The 17,167-nt window shown below is 43.6% G+C and overlaps 2 protein-coding genes across 2 annotated transcripts in view; both read left to right on the top strand.

Moving 5' to 3' along the window:
- Positions 1-16,716, top strand: part of LOC147604411 (anthranilate synthase alpha subunit 1, chloroplastic-like) — a 96,621-nt gene extending 79,905 nt beyond the window's left edge. The window contains exons 5-12 of the mRNA XM_086795729.1: positions 14,012-14,163; positions 14,252-14,367; positions 14,464-14,710; positions 14,821-14,877; positions 15,340-15,492; positions 15,635-15,715; positions 15,797-15,883; positions 15,988-16,716. Coding sequence (XP_086651855.1) covers positions 14,012-14,163; positions 14,252-14,367; positions 14,464-14,710; positions 14,821-14,877; positions 15,340-15,492; positions 15,635-15,715; positions 15,797-15,883; positions 15,988-16,308 — 1,214 coding nt within the window. The 3' untranslated portion in view covers positions 16,309-16,716. The remainder of the gene's footprint in view (positions 1-14,011; positions 14,164-14,251; positions 14,368-14,463; positions 14,711-14,820; positions 14,878-15,339; positions 15,493-15,634; positions 15,716-15,796; positions 15,884-15,987) is intronic.
- LOC147604412 (uncharacterized) lies at positions 8,794-9,945 on the top strand. Its single transcript, XM_086795730.1, has 2 exons — positions 8,794-9,379; positions 9,507-9,945. Exons 1-2 carry the CDS (start codon positions 8,838-8,840, stop codon positions 9,910-9,912), a joined length of 948 nt encoding a protein of 315 aa, XP_086651856.1. The 5' UTR covers positions 8,794-8,837; the 3' UTR covers positions 9,913-9,945.
- Positions 16,717-17,167: the final 451 nt, after the last annotated feature.

Here is a 17,167-nt window from a genome sequence, read left to right as displayed (position 1 = left end):
AGCCTCCTCTTCATTGCTTTCTACAATTGGTATTAGAGCTATATGTTGATTTTGTCTTGAATTTTTTGTACTTATGTGTACACCTACGCTACCATCTGTACACCCATGCGCTACTATCCATACATTACTCCATACATGCGCAAGCAGTTTGTACACCTCCGTACTTTGTCACAGCAGTAGTAAGGTGACCTAGTTGTGTGCACGCATCCTGAGCAACAAGCAAGAGAGTGCACAAATCAGCACACACACATCAGTCCACGAAGCAACCTCAGGAAAGTAAAGTCAATTTGGGCCTTTTTCCAATCTCTGCAAGTCCAACTTAATCAAAGTAATTAGCAATTGAGGGTGCAAATCTAGCATTAAGGTGTTGGTATAGCATTCTAAAGCATTATTGATTAAACCCCTTGTTTGGAAACCCTAATTTTTTTAATGCGGGCATTATGTGTAAGGGATTAGACATTGGCTTTAGAAACTCTTCTCTGTCAAGACCTTCCCTGTTTCATAGCATATCATGGCTACCCGCATGTTCATTGAAAAATTCAATGGGGAAATTTTTCACACCTAGCAAACTAAGCTGAAGTTTAGTCTTATGAGGGAGGGCCTTTGGCCTTTCATTGAAGGGGAAGAGAAGATGCCCGAGAATGAAGATGTAGCTTAGAAAACGTGGAAGTTAAGAGATCAAAGAGCCTTTGGTCTCACAGCCCTAGGACTTTGATAATTTTATACACCATATTGCAGATTTTCCAACCTCCAAAGAAGCATATGAAAAGCTAGACAAGCTTTTTGGGGCTTAGACAAGGAACTCTAAAGTTTCTTTGCAAATAGAGTTCTATGGTCTTGTAATGCAACCACATGGAGCTTTGATGCTCATGTAAACAGGATAAAGTGCTTAATGAACCAGCTTGCAGGTCTTAAAGCTAATGTGGAAGAAGATGTGGCCCTAACAGTGCTTATAAATTCTATGCTTGAAGAGCTTTATTTGAATGTCTGGATCACATTGAAGAATCTGCCAAACCTTAGCTTGGAAGGGGTCATAATCTCCTTTAAGGAACAAGAAAGGAAGGTCAAGAACAAAGTAGCGGGAGGAAGATAGTTCCTTCTTCACGAAGAAGAACTTCAAAGGTAAAAAGTATTCCATTTGCAGTAGGGACAGTTGTGCAGAGGACTGCTTTGCCAAGAAGCCTTGCAAACATTGTGGGAAAAATAACCACAATGAGAAGGATTGCTTTCACAAGAAAGCACAAACCAATGTCATAGAAACGTGCAAAGAAGATGCAAACTTTGTAGAGTATGAAGACTCATGGGCCTATTAAAGGTCTATTACAAAAAGAAGATGGTTTGACTACCATCAACTCTACTGGGTACTCCAAGGACATAACCAGACAACTTCTAGTGAAACTATGTCATAGGTATAGATTAATCCAAATGAAGTGTGTACTAGGACAATGCATGAGGGGGATTGTCAGAGAAGAAGACTTATCCAAGTACAAAAGCATGAAGGCATGTGCACACACTCTTGTAAAAGAGAGTGGATAAAATCCAAAAAATAACCACAAGACAAAAGTCAAAGGGACATCTACCTCTGGTAGAATCAAGGAGCTGGTTCAGGGAAAAAGGTGGAGAGAGTCATGGAGCCACCCACTTAGACTTAATCACTCACCTAATCACAATTGTTAAGTTGTATTAGCAACATGTATGGAGCCTATTTAAAGGCACTCTTCTCAATGATAATCAAGCAAGCGTTTGAATCATTTTGCCACTGTTATATTGAGTCATGTTTTATTTCTCTCTCTCTCTCTCTCTCTCTCTCTCTCTCTATATATATATATATATATATAAACATAGCGATAGCCATGTTTCTCTATGATCCGCCATAGTCTCCACTTCATTGCTTTCTACAACGGTATGGGTATGAGCCTTGATTCCTTGGAACTTAACTTAGAACCCAAAGGTATGGATCTAGGTGTAGCTAGGATTTCCTTGTTGGAATACAAGAACTGTAGGTTACACCAGGCATTCCATCAGAGGTGTTCTGGATAGGACATAAATTCGACATGATAGGAGCACTCTTCAAAGCGTACTACCTAGGACGAGGATGCTTATATGTACTTATTGATAGAATGTGCAGCGGAAGAAGGGAAAGTGCAAACACATGAGAGAGAGTGAGAGAGAGATGGAGAGGAAACACAGGTGAGAACTTGCTCTCAATATCATCATCCAAGAATACATGTCCCAAGCAAGAGGGGAGAAAACCTCGTATGTGAGGGACCGTAGCAAACAATGCTAAGCAAGTAGTGAAGAATGAGGGAGGCAAGCTAGCTATATATATGCCCATATGAAGGCAGCCAACTAGGGAAAAAGGTCCTCCACGAGTAGGGAAAAAAGCCGAAGACTCCATAAAATGGGAAACATATGTGAGGGGTGACCAACCCCTCTAGCTATCATGGTCAGTCCTAGAGGCTAAAAAAAGACACCAAACAGGAAGCCAGCAACATGGGGATGATGTGTAACACCCCCTCTCAGCACCGGATGCTGAGTGAACTCCAAGAAGCGAGAGACGCCGTCCTCGATCAAAGATGAAAGACTGCAGAAACAGGTACCACGAAAGCTCCACAAGCAATCTCCTCAGCAACTCAGCTACAAAAGCAACAAAACAAGTTGCTAGGTACACCGCTCCTCTAGAAGAAAACAACCATGTAGGTTGTGACGTGCTGCTCCAAATAATGGTTCCAAAACCAAGTGTAAGAACACCCCCCGAAGTTGAATGTCGTGTATCCAGCCTGGAGAAGGTATGAAAAACCTCATAACCAACCAAGATCAAATCCTGTATATAATCAATCCCGAGAGAAGCAAACTGCTCCTCATTGGAACCCTCAAAAGAAAGAGTCAATCTTTTCTAACTCTGTACCAAGAGTAGCCAAATGCTGAAAAGAAGCATCCTCTGAAAAGGTCGGCATCGCAAGATGTAAAGACTCTGTAGAAAAGATGGGGTCCATCTGCTCAAACTATGTACCATGAGTTGCCCAATGCTGTACATAAGCACACGCCACTGAGGGGGGCATTGCAAGATGAAAGGACTCCACATCCCCCTCTGAAAAAAGATGTTGTCGGAGTGGTACAAGCCCAACGTGATTCTGATCCAAATCCAAAAAACTTTGGAAGTACCACTGTGCCGCAGGCACGGTTAGCAACCACAGATCCAAAGCATCCCACTGGGTCCAAAAAAACATCATCCAAAACAACAAACTTGCACACTGCATCAAACTGGCAGGGGGAGGGGCATGCTTAGAAGCATCACAAAGAGAGAGGCAGAGGTAGACTCCTCACAATGAGGAAGGGAAGCAGGAATATAAACTGCAGTGGTAACAAAGTCCTCAAAAGCATCACTGAGAGCAGAAGACTATCCCAGAAGTAGAATCCGATCCCAAGAATCAGCAACAAACAAATGATCCATGTGAAAGGATCACACCACACAAGCAAAATACCCTCCTTTCTCCGCAAACACTGCAAAGAACACAGGCTCGGACAAAATAAACTTTGCTTAGGATCTTTGAAAAGATCACTACTCTCCTCCAAAATTTGTAAACTCCTGTCACAGAAGAAAGTCTACACAGATACAAAGCAGCTTCCGAGACTGATCCTCAAGTGAAGTAGCTGGAGATGGGCCTCCTTTGAGTGTTGGAAACTCCTTTGGGAAGCAAAACGAAGCCAAAAATTTGGAAAGAACAGGCGGCCAGCACTAGGGGGGGGGGTATGAATACTGAGAACTGCTGCAATATGCTGTAGAAAACCACCTGTAGAAAAACGCAGCAAACTAGGTGCTACTGCCTTGCAAACAGTGTAGAAAACAGGTGTGAAAGGGGTTCTCAGAGGTCAAACTGATGAAGAAAGACCACGGGCTGCTGAGAAGAAACGCTTGGAAGAGGCAGGCGACCAGCAGAAAAGCTGAGAAAAAAACGCAAGATCTGTCCACCTTGCTGAAAACGCAAAAATGCAAGAGGGAGAGGAGGGAGCATCCAATACTAAAGATCACCGGTGCTCTGATACCATGATAGAATGTGCAGCGGAAGAAGGGAAAGTGGAAACACAGGAGAGAGAGTGAGAGAGCTCTATGGAGAGGAAACACAGGTGAGAACTTGCTCTCAATATCATCATCCAAGAATACATGTCCTGAGCAAGAGGGGAGAAAACCTCGTATGTGAGGGACTGCAGCAAACAATGCTAAGCAAGTAGTGAAGAATGAGGGAGGCAAGCCAGCTATATATATGCCCATATGAAGGCAGCCGACTAGGGAAAAAGGTCCTCCACGACTAGGGAAAAAAGCCCAAGACTCTATAAAATGGGGAATAATATGGGAAAACATATGTGAGGGGTGACCAACCCCTCTAACTAACATGGTCTGCCCTAGAGGGTAAAACAGGACACCAAACAGGAAGCCAGCAACAAGGGGATGATGTCTAACACTTATGTATTGAGATACCTGACAGTTTTGGGCTTTTTGAATTGGGAAGTATGATGTTATTTCCTAGGTATTGTGATTTTACTAAATCCTAATGTGGATAGGTAATTTAAATACGGTTGACTATGAGAGTTCAAGTCATCCAATTTTCCATGCGTGTTGATTCAAGGAAAGATTGGGAACTTAGGATTTTACCTCAAGAACTTGTTGTGGTTGAGGATTCTGTCTTTTGTTCCACATGAGCTAGAGCTAACACGGGATTTTCAAGAAATAGCAGCTTAGATTTAAGCTGTATATGATTGTTGGATTATGGAAAGATAAGGTAGGAATTATACAGACTCATACAAGGATGTAAATGCTTGAAGAGGGAAGTATGCTATGTACCTGAGGGTTAGATTAGCTAATTTATGGGCTAGGGGGTCCAAAAGATCAGTAAGCACGTTGATAATAGTGGCTAAGGTGCATAAAGCTAATAATCCCATAAGTTTTAGCTGTTTATAACTTATGACTATGGAAGTGGGATGAGCCTATAGAGTGGATAATGGTATTTTCATGTGACAGGAGGATGTTATGTACCTAGACCATGGATGCAATACACACTAGATTGTCGATCCTTGATAATGATAGTCTATCAATGGCCCCTCAGGTTGGGTTGTGGTGGTATGGAATGCCAAGTCTGACTGGTGTGAGTCTGTATGGGCAGAGCCTAAGCCCCTATGCTTGGGAGGGATCCTGTGATCAAAAAATTGCTGGAGCTCTACCATTGGTTCTGGGAGTGGTGTTGGCTTTGCAAGTTTGGATATTTGCACCTCTTGCCAGATCTCTACCATTGGTTCTGCGAGTAGTGTTGGCTTTACAGATTTGGATATTTGCATCTCTTGGTTGACCTCGGTCTTTGGATTCAAGGTTGTTCTTGGCATGTCGTTGGTCTCCCTTTGTCCTTGGTCTTCAATTGCGGCGCTCTTATCAACTTCTCTTGGGTGTGCCACCATTACTTCAATAACTGTAATTGGCCTCAGATAAGATTCCAAAAGCTCCAATGGGTTGTGGCATATAACTTGATGCTTTTCTTCTTTCCAGAAGCGTTCTTGGTCTCAATGGTACTGCTGCTCCAACTAGACCTAGATGCAACTGCATACAAACTAATGCCAGTGTAATGACTTAGCTAATTGTGCATGAACTAACGCAACTTGTGCTAGACTTGGCTGCAAAAACCCTAACACAACGACCTATGCAAACCTTGGTTGCCTGCAAACACTAACGCACATATGCTTATGCAAAAACTACCTTTGGACGACCTAATGCAAGACTGGGAAGATAGGCTGACTTGAAGCTCTTATACCAATGAAACATTCTAACTATGTGGAAGCGTGATTGATGATGATTTAATGGTGAGCTTAAGAGATTAACTCTAATCATATGTGCAATGATGACACGGAGAAGTAGAAGAGAGAGACTCTACCTAACCTATTCTTACTGTATTAATATTATGAAAACATGAATATATACAAAGTTGTCCACACATCTACATGAGACGTGGACTGTGAATGTTTCAAACAATGATGCTATGCATGATTGGTGATGCACCATCTGTATACGTAGATGCCCTCCATGAAAATGCAGACGGCTGATGTGCTAACTGCTGATTGCTTATGCACTAACTATATAACTATATTGCTGACCCAGATGCAGGCTATATTAGCTCTCTCTCTTAATATGCAAGATGATCTATAAATGACCCTGAATCTGCCTATAAATAGGCATCTGAGATCCTGGCCATATGCTGGTCGACCAGCCCTTTTCAGACCCAAAATTTGTATGAAAGATGCCATTAAATGCGCACTAGATATTTTGATTAAAATATTGAGGCCACTTGTCCCTTAAGCCTCCATCATCCAAGTAATAATGAGGGCTTGATTCCATAGTCCTTGTCGTAAACATTGGCCATGAAACTTTTTTTGGTGTGGAGATGGGATGCTCCCTTTTTCATCGGGAGGCAAGGATGGGATCACTTAGCACTACATCTCGCTCCTCTATAGGACCTTGGTGTGCCTTTTGCCTCCAACTGCCCCATATGTTGAAAGAATGGGTACTATGCAACGATACCCACAAAGAAACGCTGCAAGAACCATACAACACTGTGTATGGACAGCAGGCATAAAGGAGAAAAGAAGATCACTGCTGAATATCACCAGAAAAGGTTGTACAGACGTGGAGCAGCACGAGGAGGTCCCGTAGGTGCTGCCTATCACTGCAGAAGCTGAAAAGCTAAAAAGAGAGATCTAAAAATGAGGCTAAGCCTAGCCACCTTTATATAGGTGGGAGAGGAGCTGGTCGGCCGATAGAAAATCAGAGGACTGGCCGACAATGCATAAAAATGCTGAAATGATGCCTAAAAATAGGCAAAAAAATATGTAGTGCCTAGATGCATGTGCAGGGCTTCATATGGAGCCAGATACAAGCATGAATGTGCATGGGAAAGTCCATTTGGGGATGGAATAATTTCCAACACCTCCTCTTCAGTCCCAGATGGGTGGACCAACTCCGATACGCTTCAAAAAATCCTCCAAAGAGTCTGAAGGAAGACCCTCCTCATAAAAGGCACAAAGCTCGTGAAGATATGGTACATTTGAATACCGAGGTCGTCTCTGGAAGAAGCCATGAGAAGATCGAGAAGATATTGAAGACAAAACACCAGGATCAATCTGGAGAGAGAAGCCCTCAGGAGATGGAACCATAGATGGCTCCGAAAAATGTGGTACCTCCTCTGCATCTGCAACAAGTATCGCGACCGAAGTAGAATCCTCCTCTGCATAGTTGTCAGGTACGAAAAGTTCGATTTGGTACGGTACGTTCAAATACGGTCTCAGAGCGCACCACTAAATTTTGAAAATAAAAATACGGTGGAGTTACGGTCCATTAAAAAATACTTAAAAATATAAATATAGATGCAAAACTTAGAGAAGTTACAAGTTACAACTTACAACTTACCCAAAACATAAAATTTAGAATGTTGCAACTCGCAAGTTGCATAGAAAATGAAAGTAGACAAATGTACATGTGACATGTCAAAGAGTCATGACTTGACTCTTGAGCCTCGAGCCTCTCCCTATTATCTATATAATAGGCCCTCCCCCAACCCCATCCTCACAAGTTCTCATTGCTCAACCCTCCCCTCACAAGTACTCATTGCTCAAGTCTATCCTCTCCCTTGAGTCTCCCCTAGGCTCTCTCCCTCTTCCTCAACTTTCAAGCCTCTAGGCTCTCCCTCTTGAGTCTTGAGTCTTCCTCAAGCCTCCTTCAAGCCTCTCCCTCTCCCTTTCCTTCTCCCGGGACCCTTCTCTCTCTTTCACCACCATGAGAGAAAAGCATGAAGCCTTTACTTTGCATGCCATTACCCATGAGAAGAAAGAGGGGAAGTCGGGGGTATGGAAGTGGACTTGCAAGTATTGTGGCAAGGCCTACACTAGTAGTGCCACTAGGCTTCTTGCACATTTCTCCAAGATGGGGGGACAAATTGCACCTTACAAGATGATCCCTCAATGCATTTCAAATGGCATTGTGAAGAAGTACTCCTTGCTTGTTGGCAAAGCAAGTGATAGTGGAAGAGTCCCCCCCCCCCGTTGCCGCCGCTCAAGACGAAGTCAACCCGCCGGCAAGGGATACATCCTTCTCCCCCTTCCCAACTCCAACCCCTCATCAAAGAGACCAAGTGAGTTTGAGGCTCCACACAAGAGGCAAGCCACTCTTGGAGCCTCGATTGGAGAAAATGTGGCCTCTCTCTCTTGGGTCCGAGCAAAGCAACAAGACACAAATGTGGAGATTGCATGCACGGTCATTGAGTGCAATCTCGCATTTCGTGTCCTTAAAACTCCTCAATGGCAAAGGATGGTGAGGGCCATTGCCGAGGTAGGACCATGCCATGGCCCTTGACATGGTATCACCTACAACGACATGCGCACGAAGGCACTTGATGAAGAAAGGAGAGAATCAACAAGACCCTTGAGCCCATCCGAGCGGGATGGGTGAAGTATGGGTGTTCCATCCTCTAAGACGGATGGACCGATAGAAAGAAGAGGGACATCCTCAACATTCTAGTATCTTGCCCTCTTGGCACGTACTTCTTGCGGGCCGTGGATGCCGGAAAGGCGGGGAAGAAAACCTCAAGCGAGTTCATCTATCGCCACATTCGACAAGCCATAATCGAGGTGAGATACAATTTTAATTTTTGAGTTTGAAGCTTGAGAGTTTAGCCTTTGTCTTTTACTCAACTTTCAAGTCTTATTTATTTTCCTTTTTCATGCATCCATCATCCTTGTAGGTTGGCCCCGAAAATGTGGTTCAAGTGGTTACGGACAATGCGTCCAATTGCCGCAAGATGGGCCGCTTGCTTGAGGAGTTTAAGTCCATAGTATGGACTCCTTGTGCCTCTCACTGCCTTGACTTGCTTATGGAGGACATAGGCAAGTTAGAGTGGGTGAAGAGTGTGGTGACACAAGCCACTCAAATTGTCACTTTTTTTAGTCAAAAAGTCAAGGCCCTTGCTATCTTCCGCCATCACAGCGACTTGGAGACGAAGAAGCCATCCTCGACGCGCTTTGCCTACATGTGGCTTCTTCTAGAGCGCCTTTATGATGTCATGCCTAAGCTCCAAGTAACAGTGGTTTCACCAGAGTGGCACGAATGGATACAAGGTGAGATACCTTCGCGTGTCGATGAAGCAAGAGCCATTCATCAGCTATGCTTGAGAGAGGAGTTTTGGCGCCAGATCCATGCCCTAGTCATTGCAGTTACTCCCTTGTATAGGGTTTTACGCATGACAAACGTGGAGGGGACTACAATGGGGCTCCTCACTCACTTTATGAGAGAGGCCATTGCCGAGATTACCTGCACCACAGTCCTCGATGAGCTTGATCCAGAGTATATGCTAACAAGGTAAATAAGATTCAAGAATAAGTAATAAACTAAAATAGAATGTTACATCTAAATACTTGTTCTTTCGTTTTTTTCATATAAGATATTCTCCCCTTTATTTTAAAATTCACAGTGATCTCCTTGAGGCTACTCCTCGACGCGATGCTATCTTGGCACTTGTGGAGAAGAGATGGAAGTGGATGAAGAGGCCTATCCATGGCCTTGCTGCTTTGTTACATCCTGCCTACAAAGCACTCTCACTTTTCACTGATCAAGAATTGCTTTCAGCTAGGGATGCTTTCTTACCGAAAGCATTACCCGATGATAAGAATGGGCAATTTGAGTTCATACAAGAGCTCATCAACTATAATGATCAGAGGGGCCCTGCATTCGCCAATGTGGTATGTTGGAGAAGGGATTCTATGGTGAAGCCTCTCTTTTGGTGGGAGTCATTTGCTTACCAACAACCTCACCTACAAAGAGTGGCTTTGAGGATTCTAGTGCAGGTAATCACTAACCACTTGGCACCAAGTTACTAAATTATGTGTAGATTACGCAATCGATTGAGCACAAGACAGTTAAAGCGGCTTGTCTATTGCCGCAATAACTTGCGCACGGTGTGTGCAATGCACGATATGAGTCAAGCTAGACAGGTATATTGTTATGCAACATGTTAGACTTACATAACTTTCAATGTTTTATTATTTAGCTCCTAATCACTTGTAGATAAACGTCGACGAATTCAAGTTGATGGTGGACAATCTTAAAAGTGTCCACAAGGAGCGTAATGTAGAGGAGGAGGCCATATATGCAAAGCTCTACAAAGAGCTAGAGGAGATTGATAGACGATTAACTCGCACTCGTCGTGGCCGCCGAGCTAGAGGTGGAGTACAGGTTCGGCCTATTCTTACCTTTGGCTCCCGAGGCTCTAATCGCCCAGTTGCTACCTATGCCAGACGTGGCTCCACGAGGCGGAGCTCTACCCCCGCAACGATTAGAGTTGAGGATGCTTCCATTGCGGAGTCTTCTTCGGCAGTTCATGGTGATATTAGGAAGCCCAAATATGATGATGAGGGCAACATTCTTAGCGATGGGGATTTTGGTGGGAGCTCTGAGTGTCCTCCTCTAGTGAGGATATTGAGGAGCCTAGCGATAGCTCTGAGTCCTGACTCTTGACATAGATGGTGACATAGGCTTTTAGCCTCTTTAGTCCTCTATGGGCTTTCGCATTTTTGTACTCACATTTTTGTACTTGCCCATGCGGCATGCCGACTTTTGCGGCTTTATATATATCCTCAAGCAAAGGCAAGTTGGCAACCAATGGGCCAACTTGCCAAGCCTCAAGCCTCAAGGCAAGCAAGCAAGAGCCCCCAAAAACGCCCAACAAACGGCTCTCCAAATGGTTTAAACGGCGAACAAAACGGTCCAAAAATGGCGAAGAAAACGGGCAGAAAAAAAAAACGGTCAGATCCAGATCGCACTGAACCGTACCGCATCGAACTGTACCGTAGCCTATCAAATCGAATTGTGGCGGCGGTGCACGAACCGGGTGCAACTATGCTCCTCCGAAGAAGAAGGAAATGAAACAACCACTGGAACAAAAGGATTATCAGTGATAGCGGAATTTGCCTGGGTCAAAGTAGGAACAGGCTCCAAGATAGTGGAAGGTGCCTCTTGAATATGTGAGGATATCTCATCCACCTGCTCTGTAGAAGAACCACTATCCTCCTCTGAAAGAGAGGAGAGAAAATCTGCAATAATAGCATCAGCATGTAATAGCACAAGAGAAGGAAGATACTCATCCAAAGGGATGAGAGGGGAAGAGAAGAGAATCCCCAAGAGGGGAGAATGGTGATCTCTAGAAGCCATCATCTCCAAGAGCCCAAACCTCCTTTAGAAAGACTACAAGAGAGGGTGGGTGGCAGGGAACCAGAAACAGAAGAGAATATAATGACTCTCCAGTGGTAAAGGCTGTAAAGTAGCTCTGTAGGAAGAAAAACGCAGCACTTGAGGCAGTCCCGAGTGAAAACACAGCTTCACAGGAAAAAACATAGGTTACTGATGAAAAAACGCAGCAAGTGAATAGCTCCTATATGCTGTAAACAGTCAACAGCAGCATGGAAAAAAGGACGCAGGTCCCTGTGGATGTTCCCCCCTCTGATACCATGAAAGAATTGGTACGATGCAGTGATACCCACAAAGAAATGCTGCAAGAACTGTACAACACTGTGTATGGACAGCAAGCATAAAGGAGAAAAGAAGATCATTGCTGAATATCACCAGAAAAGGTTGTACATGACGTGGAGCAGCACGAGGGAGGTCCTGTAGGTGCTGCCTATCATTGCAAAAGGTGAAAAGAGAGCTAAAAATGAGGCTAAGCCTAGCCACCTTTATGTAGGTGGGAGAGGAGCTGGTCGGCCAATAGAAAATTAGAGGACTGGTTGACAATGCGTAAAAATGCTGAAATGATGCCTAAAAATAGGCAAACAATATGTAGTGCCTAGATGCATATGCAGGGCTTCATATGGAGCCAGATACGAGCATGAATGTGCATGGGAAAGTCCATCTGAGGATGGAAGGGTTCCCCCTTCTGTTGTAAAGACTTTCACCTCTTTTAGAGAGTTTGTCTCTATTATCTTAGATATACATTACCATGATAGGATCTTTTTCTGGAGAGAAAATAGGACTTCTATAGAAAGTTTTTGAACATAGAGAACTAATAGTAGGTGTAACTATTTGGCCCTCCTAGCTCTTTTCACATGATGGAACACATGCCCGGACACATGGACAGGTTGATGAAAGCATGGGAAAAGGGATCATGAAGTTGGCTCAGGAAAAAGCACTAGTCTTGGACAAAAAGCAGGAAAAAGCACTAGTCTTGGACAAAAAGCAAGAAAAAGCAAGAAGTCAAAATGAGTTGACCGCGAGCCAAGGGCACCATTGGAAAGAGGAGAATGAGCCGGATCAAAAAGCTAAAAGCTTCTTTTTCAAAAAGTAGCGCTAGGGCCAAGAAGCAAGGCCCTGAAGCTAGAAAGGCAATAAATCAAGAACGTTGGCAAAAGATGAGTAATATTTTATTATTATTAAAATATTAAAGCAAAAAGAGAAAAGCAAAGCATAAAGTATTGCTTTTGGTAAAAAACAAGGTCCTCCCCAAGTATAAAAAGAACCTTGATCCCCTCTTCTTTGCCATCAAGCTTGTGGAGAGCAAGGAGACCCTCATCTTCATCTACTCGCTGCCGCTACCCTTGCCACGGCCAGCCGTTGCCGCCGCCCAGCTCTGTCGGGTACCGCCACCACTCGCTGCTGCCTCTGTAGTGCCGCCCATAGCCACTAGCGTTGCCAACATTTCCTCTGGATTCTCAGCAGGGGGAATTGGCTAAGAGACTCGTATATCTGCCACCTTGGTGTTTACTTTTTCGAGAAGCTTCTTGAGGATCTTCCTACAGATTGGGTATTGAGTTTTGTTGGACCTGGACTTGGATTTGAACTTGGGCTTGGACTTGGGCTTGGACTTGGACTTGGATTTTGGATCTGGTACTAGGCTGGTGAAAGATTCTTGTGGGTCATCCCCGTGGTGTGCTCGGCATCAGAGATCTCATGCCTCGACACCGACTTCGACTTGGGATTCTACATTGGCATATTTGTTTGCTTTTGTATTCATTGTTGTATTGATCCTGGCCAGCATGCCCGTGGATTGTTCTTGAATAAATTCCTAAAAGGGGGCGGGACCTGTTCCCCGCTCGGTGTGGCGTAGTGTGCAAGATCCATATTCCCTTTCTCTCTCCCCTCTCTCTCGATATCTCTTTCTCTTGGACACGTGGTAGAATTTGTCACGGCATGCCCCATTGGGCTTACATTAGGCAGAAAAGGAAACATGCATGCATCGTGGTTGTAAGTGGTCTGGCTTGTCGCCTCGCTATCAATTATTAGTTATGTATTATCTACAGAAATCACCTCAACTTTTGGTTGATGCTCCCATCAAGTGATGATGAAATAGCATAGCCGGTCTTGCCAATGTTGCAGGACTCTCTCTTGGACTCGTTAGATTCGGTGTTGGTCTTTAAATTTCGTCTCTTGGCATCTACCTGTGTTTCCTGCATTCATTTGCAGCAATTTTTAAATCTTTCTAGAGTCTCTGTGGGAGTTCTCCTCCTCGCTTTCTCCCTTCTTTACCTTACCCCTTGCTGTTGCATTATCCTTCCAGTTGGCAGGATGTGAAGGCCTGTTGTGCTTCCTTGTAGATGCAATGATTGCTCTTCCTAGAGGATGATCTACTCTCGACTTTGGATGAAGTCTGTCTGTACAAATCCATGGCCCATATTTGAAGGACTGGAGTGGAGAGAGAATCTGTCTAGTAGTCAGTGCTGTGAGGAACCCTGAAAATTTTGATTGTAGAATGCCTGTTAAATCTTATGGTCAAGTCCTTTGTGAGCAATGGTAAGTATCTACTATCAAGGTAAAATATACTATTCTTTTTAAGGCTCTGTTTCAAGCATAGAATGAAGACACTGCTTGTGAAAGCTAATGTAATGTGTTTTTTGTCAGTTTGAAAGTTGTGGATCGTGCTTACTAAAAGGCCTCTTGACTTGGATGTTGGACGAATTATAAACCCAGGTTTATGAATTGGACTTGCAGGTGGTTGGGTAGGCTTTTTTTCCTATGATACAGTAAGATATGTGGAGAAGAAGAAGTTACATGTGGAGAAGGCACCTAAAGATGATAGATGTCTTCCTGACATCCACTTGGGTCTCTACAAAGATGTTATTGTGTTTGATCATGTATCAAAGGTAAACTACAAAGCAATTGGTTTCGGTGTTTCATATTCCCCTGTGGTGTTTCTGCTATGACTTTTGATTTCGCTATTGTTGGGTTCAGATTGTATATGTGCTGCATTGGGTCTGTGTCTATCAATATAGCTCTTTGGAAGAAGCATACATAGATGGGCAGATGCAGCTTGAAGCCCTGGTAGCACGATTGCAGAGCGCTGATCTGTAAGCACATCTGATTTCATAGAAGGGTTTTTAAAATTGATTCTTAGTTTGACATAATATGCGTGCTCTCCTTAGCGGGTTTGCATTTTTTTCCAGGCCAAAACTGTCCTGTGGTTCGGTTGACTTGTCTATCAATAAGCATGGTACAGCCATGAAACATTCCAACATGACCAAGGATGAGTATACAACAGCCATTGACAAGGCCAAAGAGCATATACTAGCTGGGGATATATTTCAAATCGTCCTTAGTCAAAGGTTTGAGCGTCGAACATATGCTGATCCCTTTGAAGTTTATAGAGCATTGCGGGTTGTCAATCCAAGTCCCTACATGATATATTTGCAGGTATGATGACTCCAAAGAGTCATGGTTTTCTGTTCTATTTGTGTTTCAGTTTAGATTTCAATTAATGTTTCATGTGCAGTCTAATGGAAAATAAGTAACTATACTTTTAGGCGCGTGGATGTATTTTGGTGGCATCTAGTCCAGAGATACTTACTCGAATAAATAAGGTACTACTTTTCCTCCATTTGTTTTGTGATTTTCATGGGCTGTGATTGGAAAGGACTTACTCAAATGAAAGCCAGCGCCACCACCCCCCCCCCCCCCCCCCCAACCAAACCACGGTCCACCACCACACCTACCTACCCTCCCTCCCAGACTTACGCCCAGCTCCATGTACGCCTGCCTGCATTTCTAGGCACACCCAGCCCATGCACCCCAGCATGTGCACACACCAACTTTTATCTTAGCTTCCAAAACATTACATTTTATTGACTTTTTCATTTGTGTATGTATTTTCTTGGTTGAGAAGCTGGAACAAATACCTCTCAAAATATGGTAATATTATATAATTAAGGTTAGGCCACACTACCAGATAAGAATGTTTTTAGTGAATACCCCCTAACAAATAGGAAGAAAGATCAAAGAAATGAGCAAGCAAGCTAGGAATTAATATTTCTAACTTGATGCAGGGGAAAATAATAAACAGACCTCTTGCTGGAACCAGGAAACGGGGACAAAGTCGGGAGGAAGATCTGAAGCTGGAGAAAGAACTACTGCAGGATGAGAAAGAGTGTGCAGAGCATGTCATGCTAGTGGACTTAGGTCGCAACGATGTTGGAAAGGTACTTAACCACACTAGAACCAGCCATTTTGGCCCATGTTACTAAGTGTTGAAAGTGTGGCTTACCACATGTTTCTCCAAGATTACAAGGATCTACTTACTTTTGAACATCACCCAGAGACATTTCGTGCTGGCTAAATCAGGTGGCGAAGGCTGGTTCTGTGAAGGTTGAAAAGCTTATGGAAGTTGAGCGCTATTCTCATGTCATGCACATTAGCTCAACGGTAAACCCCCAAGTTCTGTTTACTCCATGCTTTTGTAGCACTATTAGTGAATGCCACTAACTTCATGTTAGGATTTCACAGGTAACTGGGGAGCTTCGTGATGGTTTGACGTCTTGGGATGTACTTCGTGCAGCTTTGCCAGTAGGAACAGTCAGTGGTGCTCCAAAGGTGTCCAAATGCATGCAACTATAGTGCTTTGAACTGTTCTTCTTTATTTGTTCATGAACTTGACATCTACTTTTTTGGTGCATCTTGTGGGGTCAATCCACTAGGTTAGAGCAATGGAGCTAATAGATGAGCTGGAACGAACTCGGCGTGGTCCTTATAGTGGTGGTATTGGAGGCATTTCTTTTACGGGGGACATGGACATTGCTTTAGCTCTTAGAACCATGGTTTTCCCCACTTCTGCACAAAATGATACAATGTACTCGTATGGAGAGCTTAATCATCGACGAGAGTGGATTGTGCATCTGCAAGCTGGAGCTGGTATTGTAGCTGACAGTAATCCTGATGATGAGTATAATGAATGCATTAACAAAGCTGCTGGTTTGGGTCGTGCAATTGACCTTGCTGAAAGTGCTTTTGTACCTTAATCGCTTAACAAAGCATCAATGGATGACCAACAGTCAAGCATGATTAGGTAATCGGCTTTCGATTCGAAGATGAGTAAGCAGGGCTACCAAAGTAAGTTACATGGAAACTATGGAGGACAGCAGAACTGCAAGTTTTGAAGCGTGTGACCCCATCTCTTCTTCCATGAGGTTAACAGGGGTCAATAGCATCATTGTGTTTCTATGGGTTGAAGAAGTGGGAAGAGATTTTGCCAAGGTTTTGCCCACGGAAAGGTGTGCCTTTTTAAAACTTTTCAATGGTATACTAATAGGCGAGCATTAGTGGCTGCAGCCTTCTGAAAGTGTGGTAGCCAGAATTCTTTGCCACCGCTTGTTTCTAGCAAATCTAGCTTCTAGCGTGCATTTTTAAATCAGATCACATGCTTATTATAGTTGCAACGTTTTTATAGTGTATTTTATCATTAATCAGATGATGTTTCTTAATGCAATCACTTATGTTGACTATTACATAAAGACCCATCAGAGTTTCCAAAAGGGACAATCAGACATACAGGGTCACTCGTGTCAACTAGAGAAGAAACTCACGTGGCTGGGTGAGTGGCTTGGCTATGCTACACTGTCACAATTAGGAATTAGTGTGGAGCAATGAACATGCACCCTTCAAGCGAATACACATAAAAGAGTCGACCTTTTAGAGAGACCCATGGGGGGCAGTGCTCCTCGTACCCTTACTGTCTACCCAGCCAAGAGCTGTGGTCTACATATCAAGCTATTTTGAGAGAGAAATGAAATGATATATTAACGTCCTCAAAAGGCCAAAATGACCTATGAGACCAAAAAGGTTACAACAATTGGTGGATCTGATACAATGTCTGTGTAA

This window comes from Cibotium barometz, chromosome 62 (genome assembly GCF_041138505.1).
Source record: "Cibotium barometz isolate CiBa-2024 chromosome 62, ASM4113850v1, whole genome shotgun sequence".
NCBI lineage: Eukaryota > Viridiplantae > Streptophyta > Polypodiopsida > Cyatheales > Cibotiaceae > Cibotium > Cibotium barometz.
Note: the sequence above shows the minus strand (reverse complement) of the source record. Positions and strands in the feature narration are given on the sequence as shown.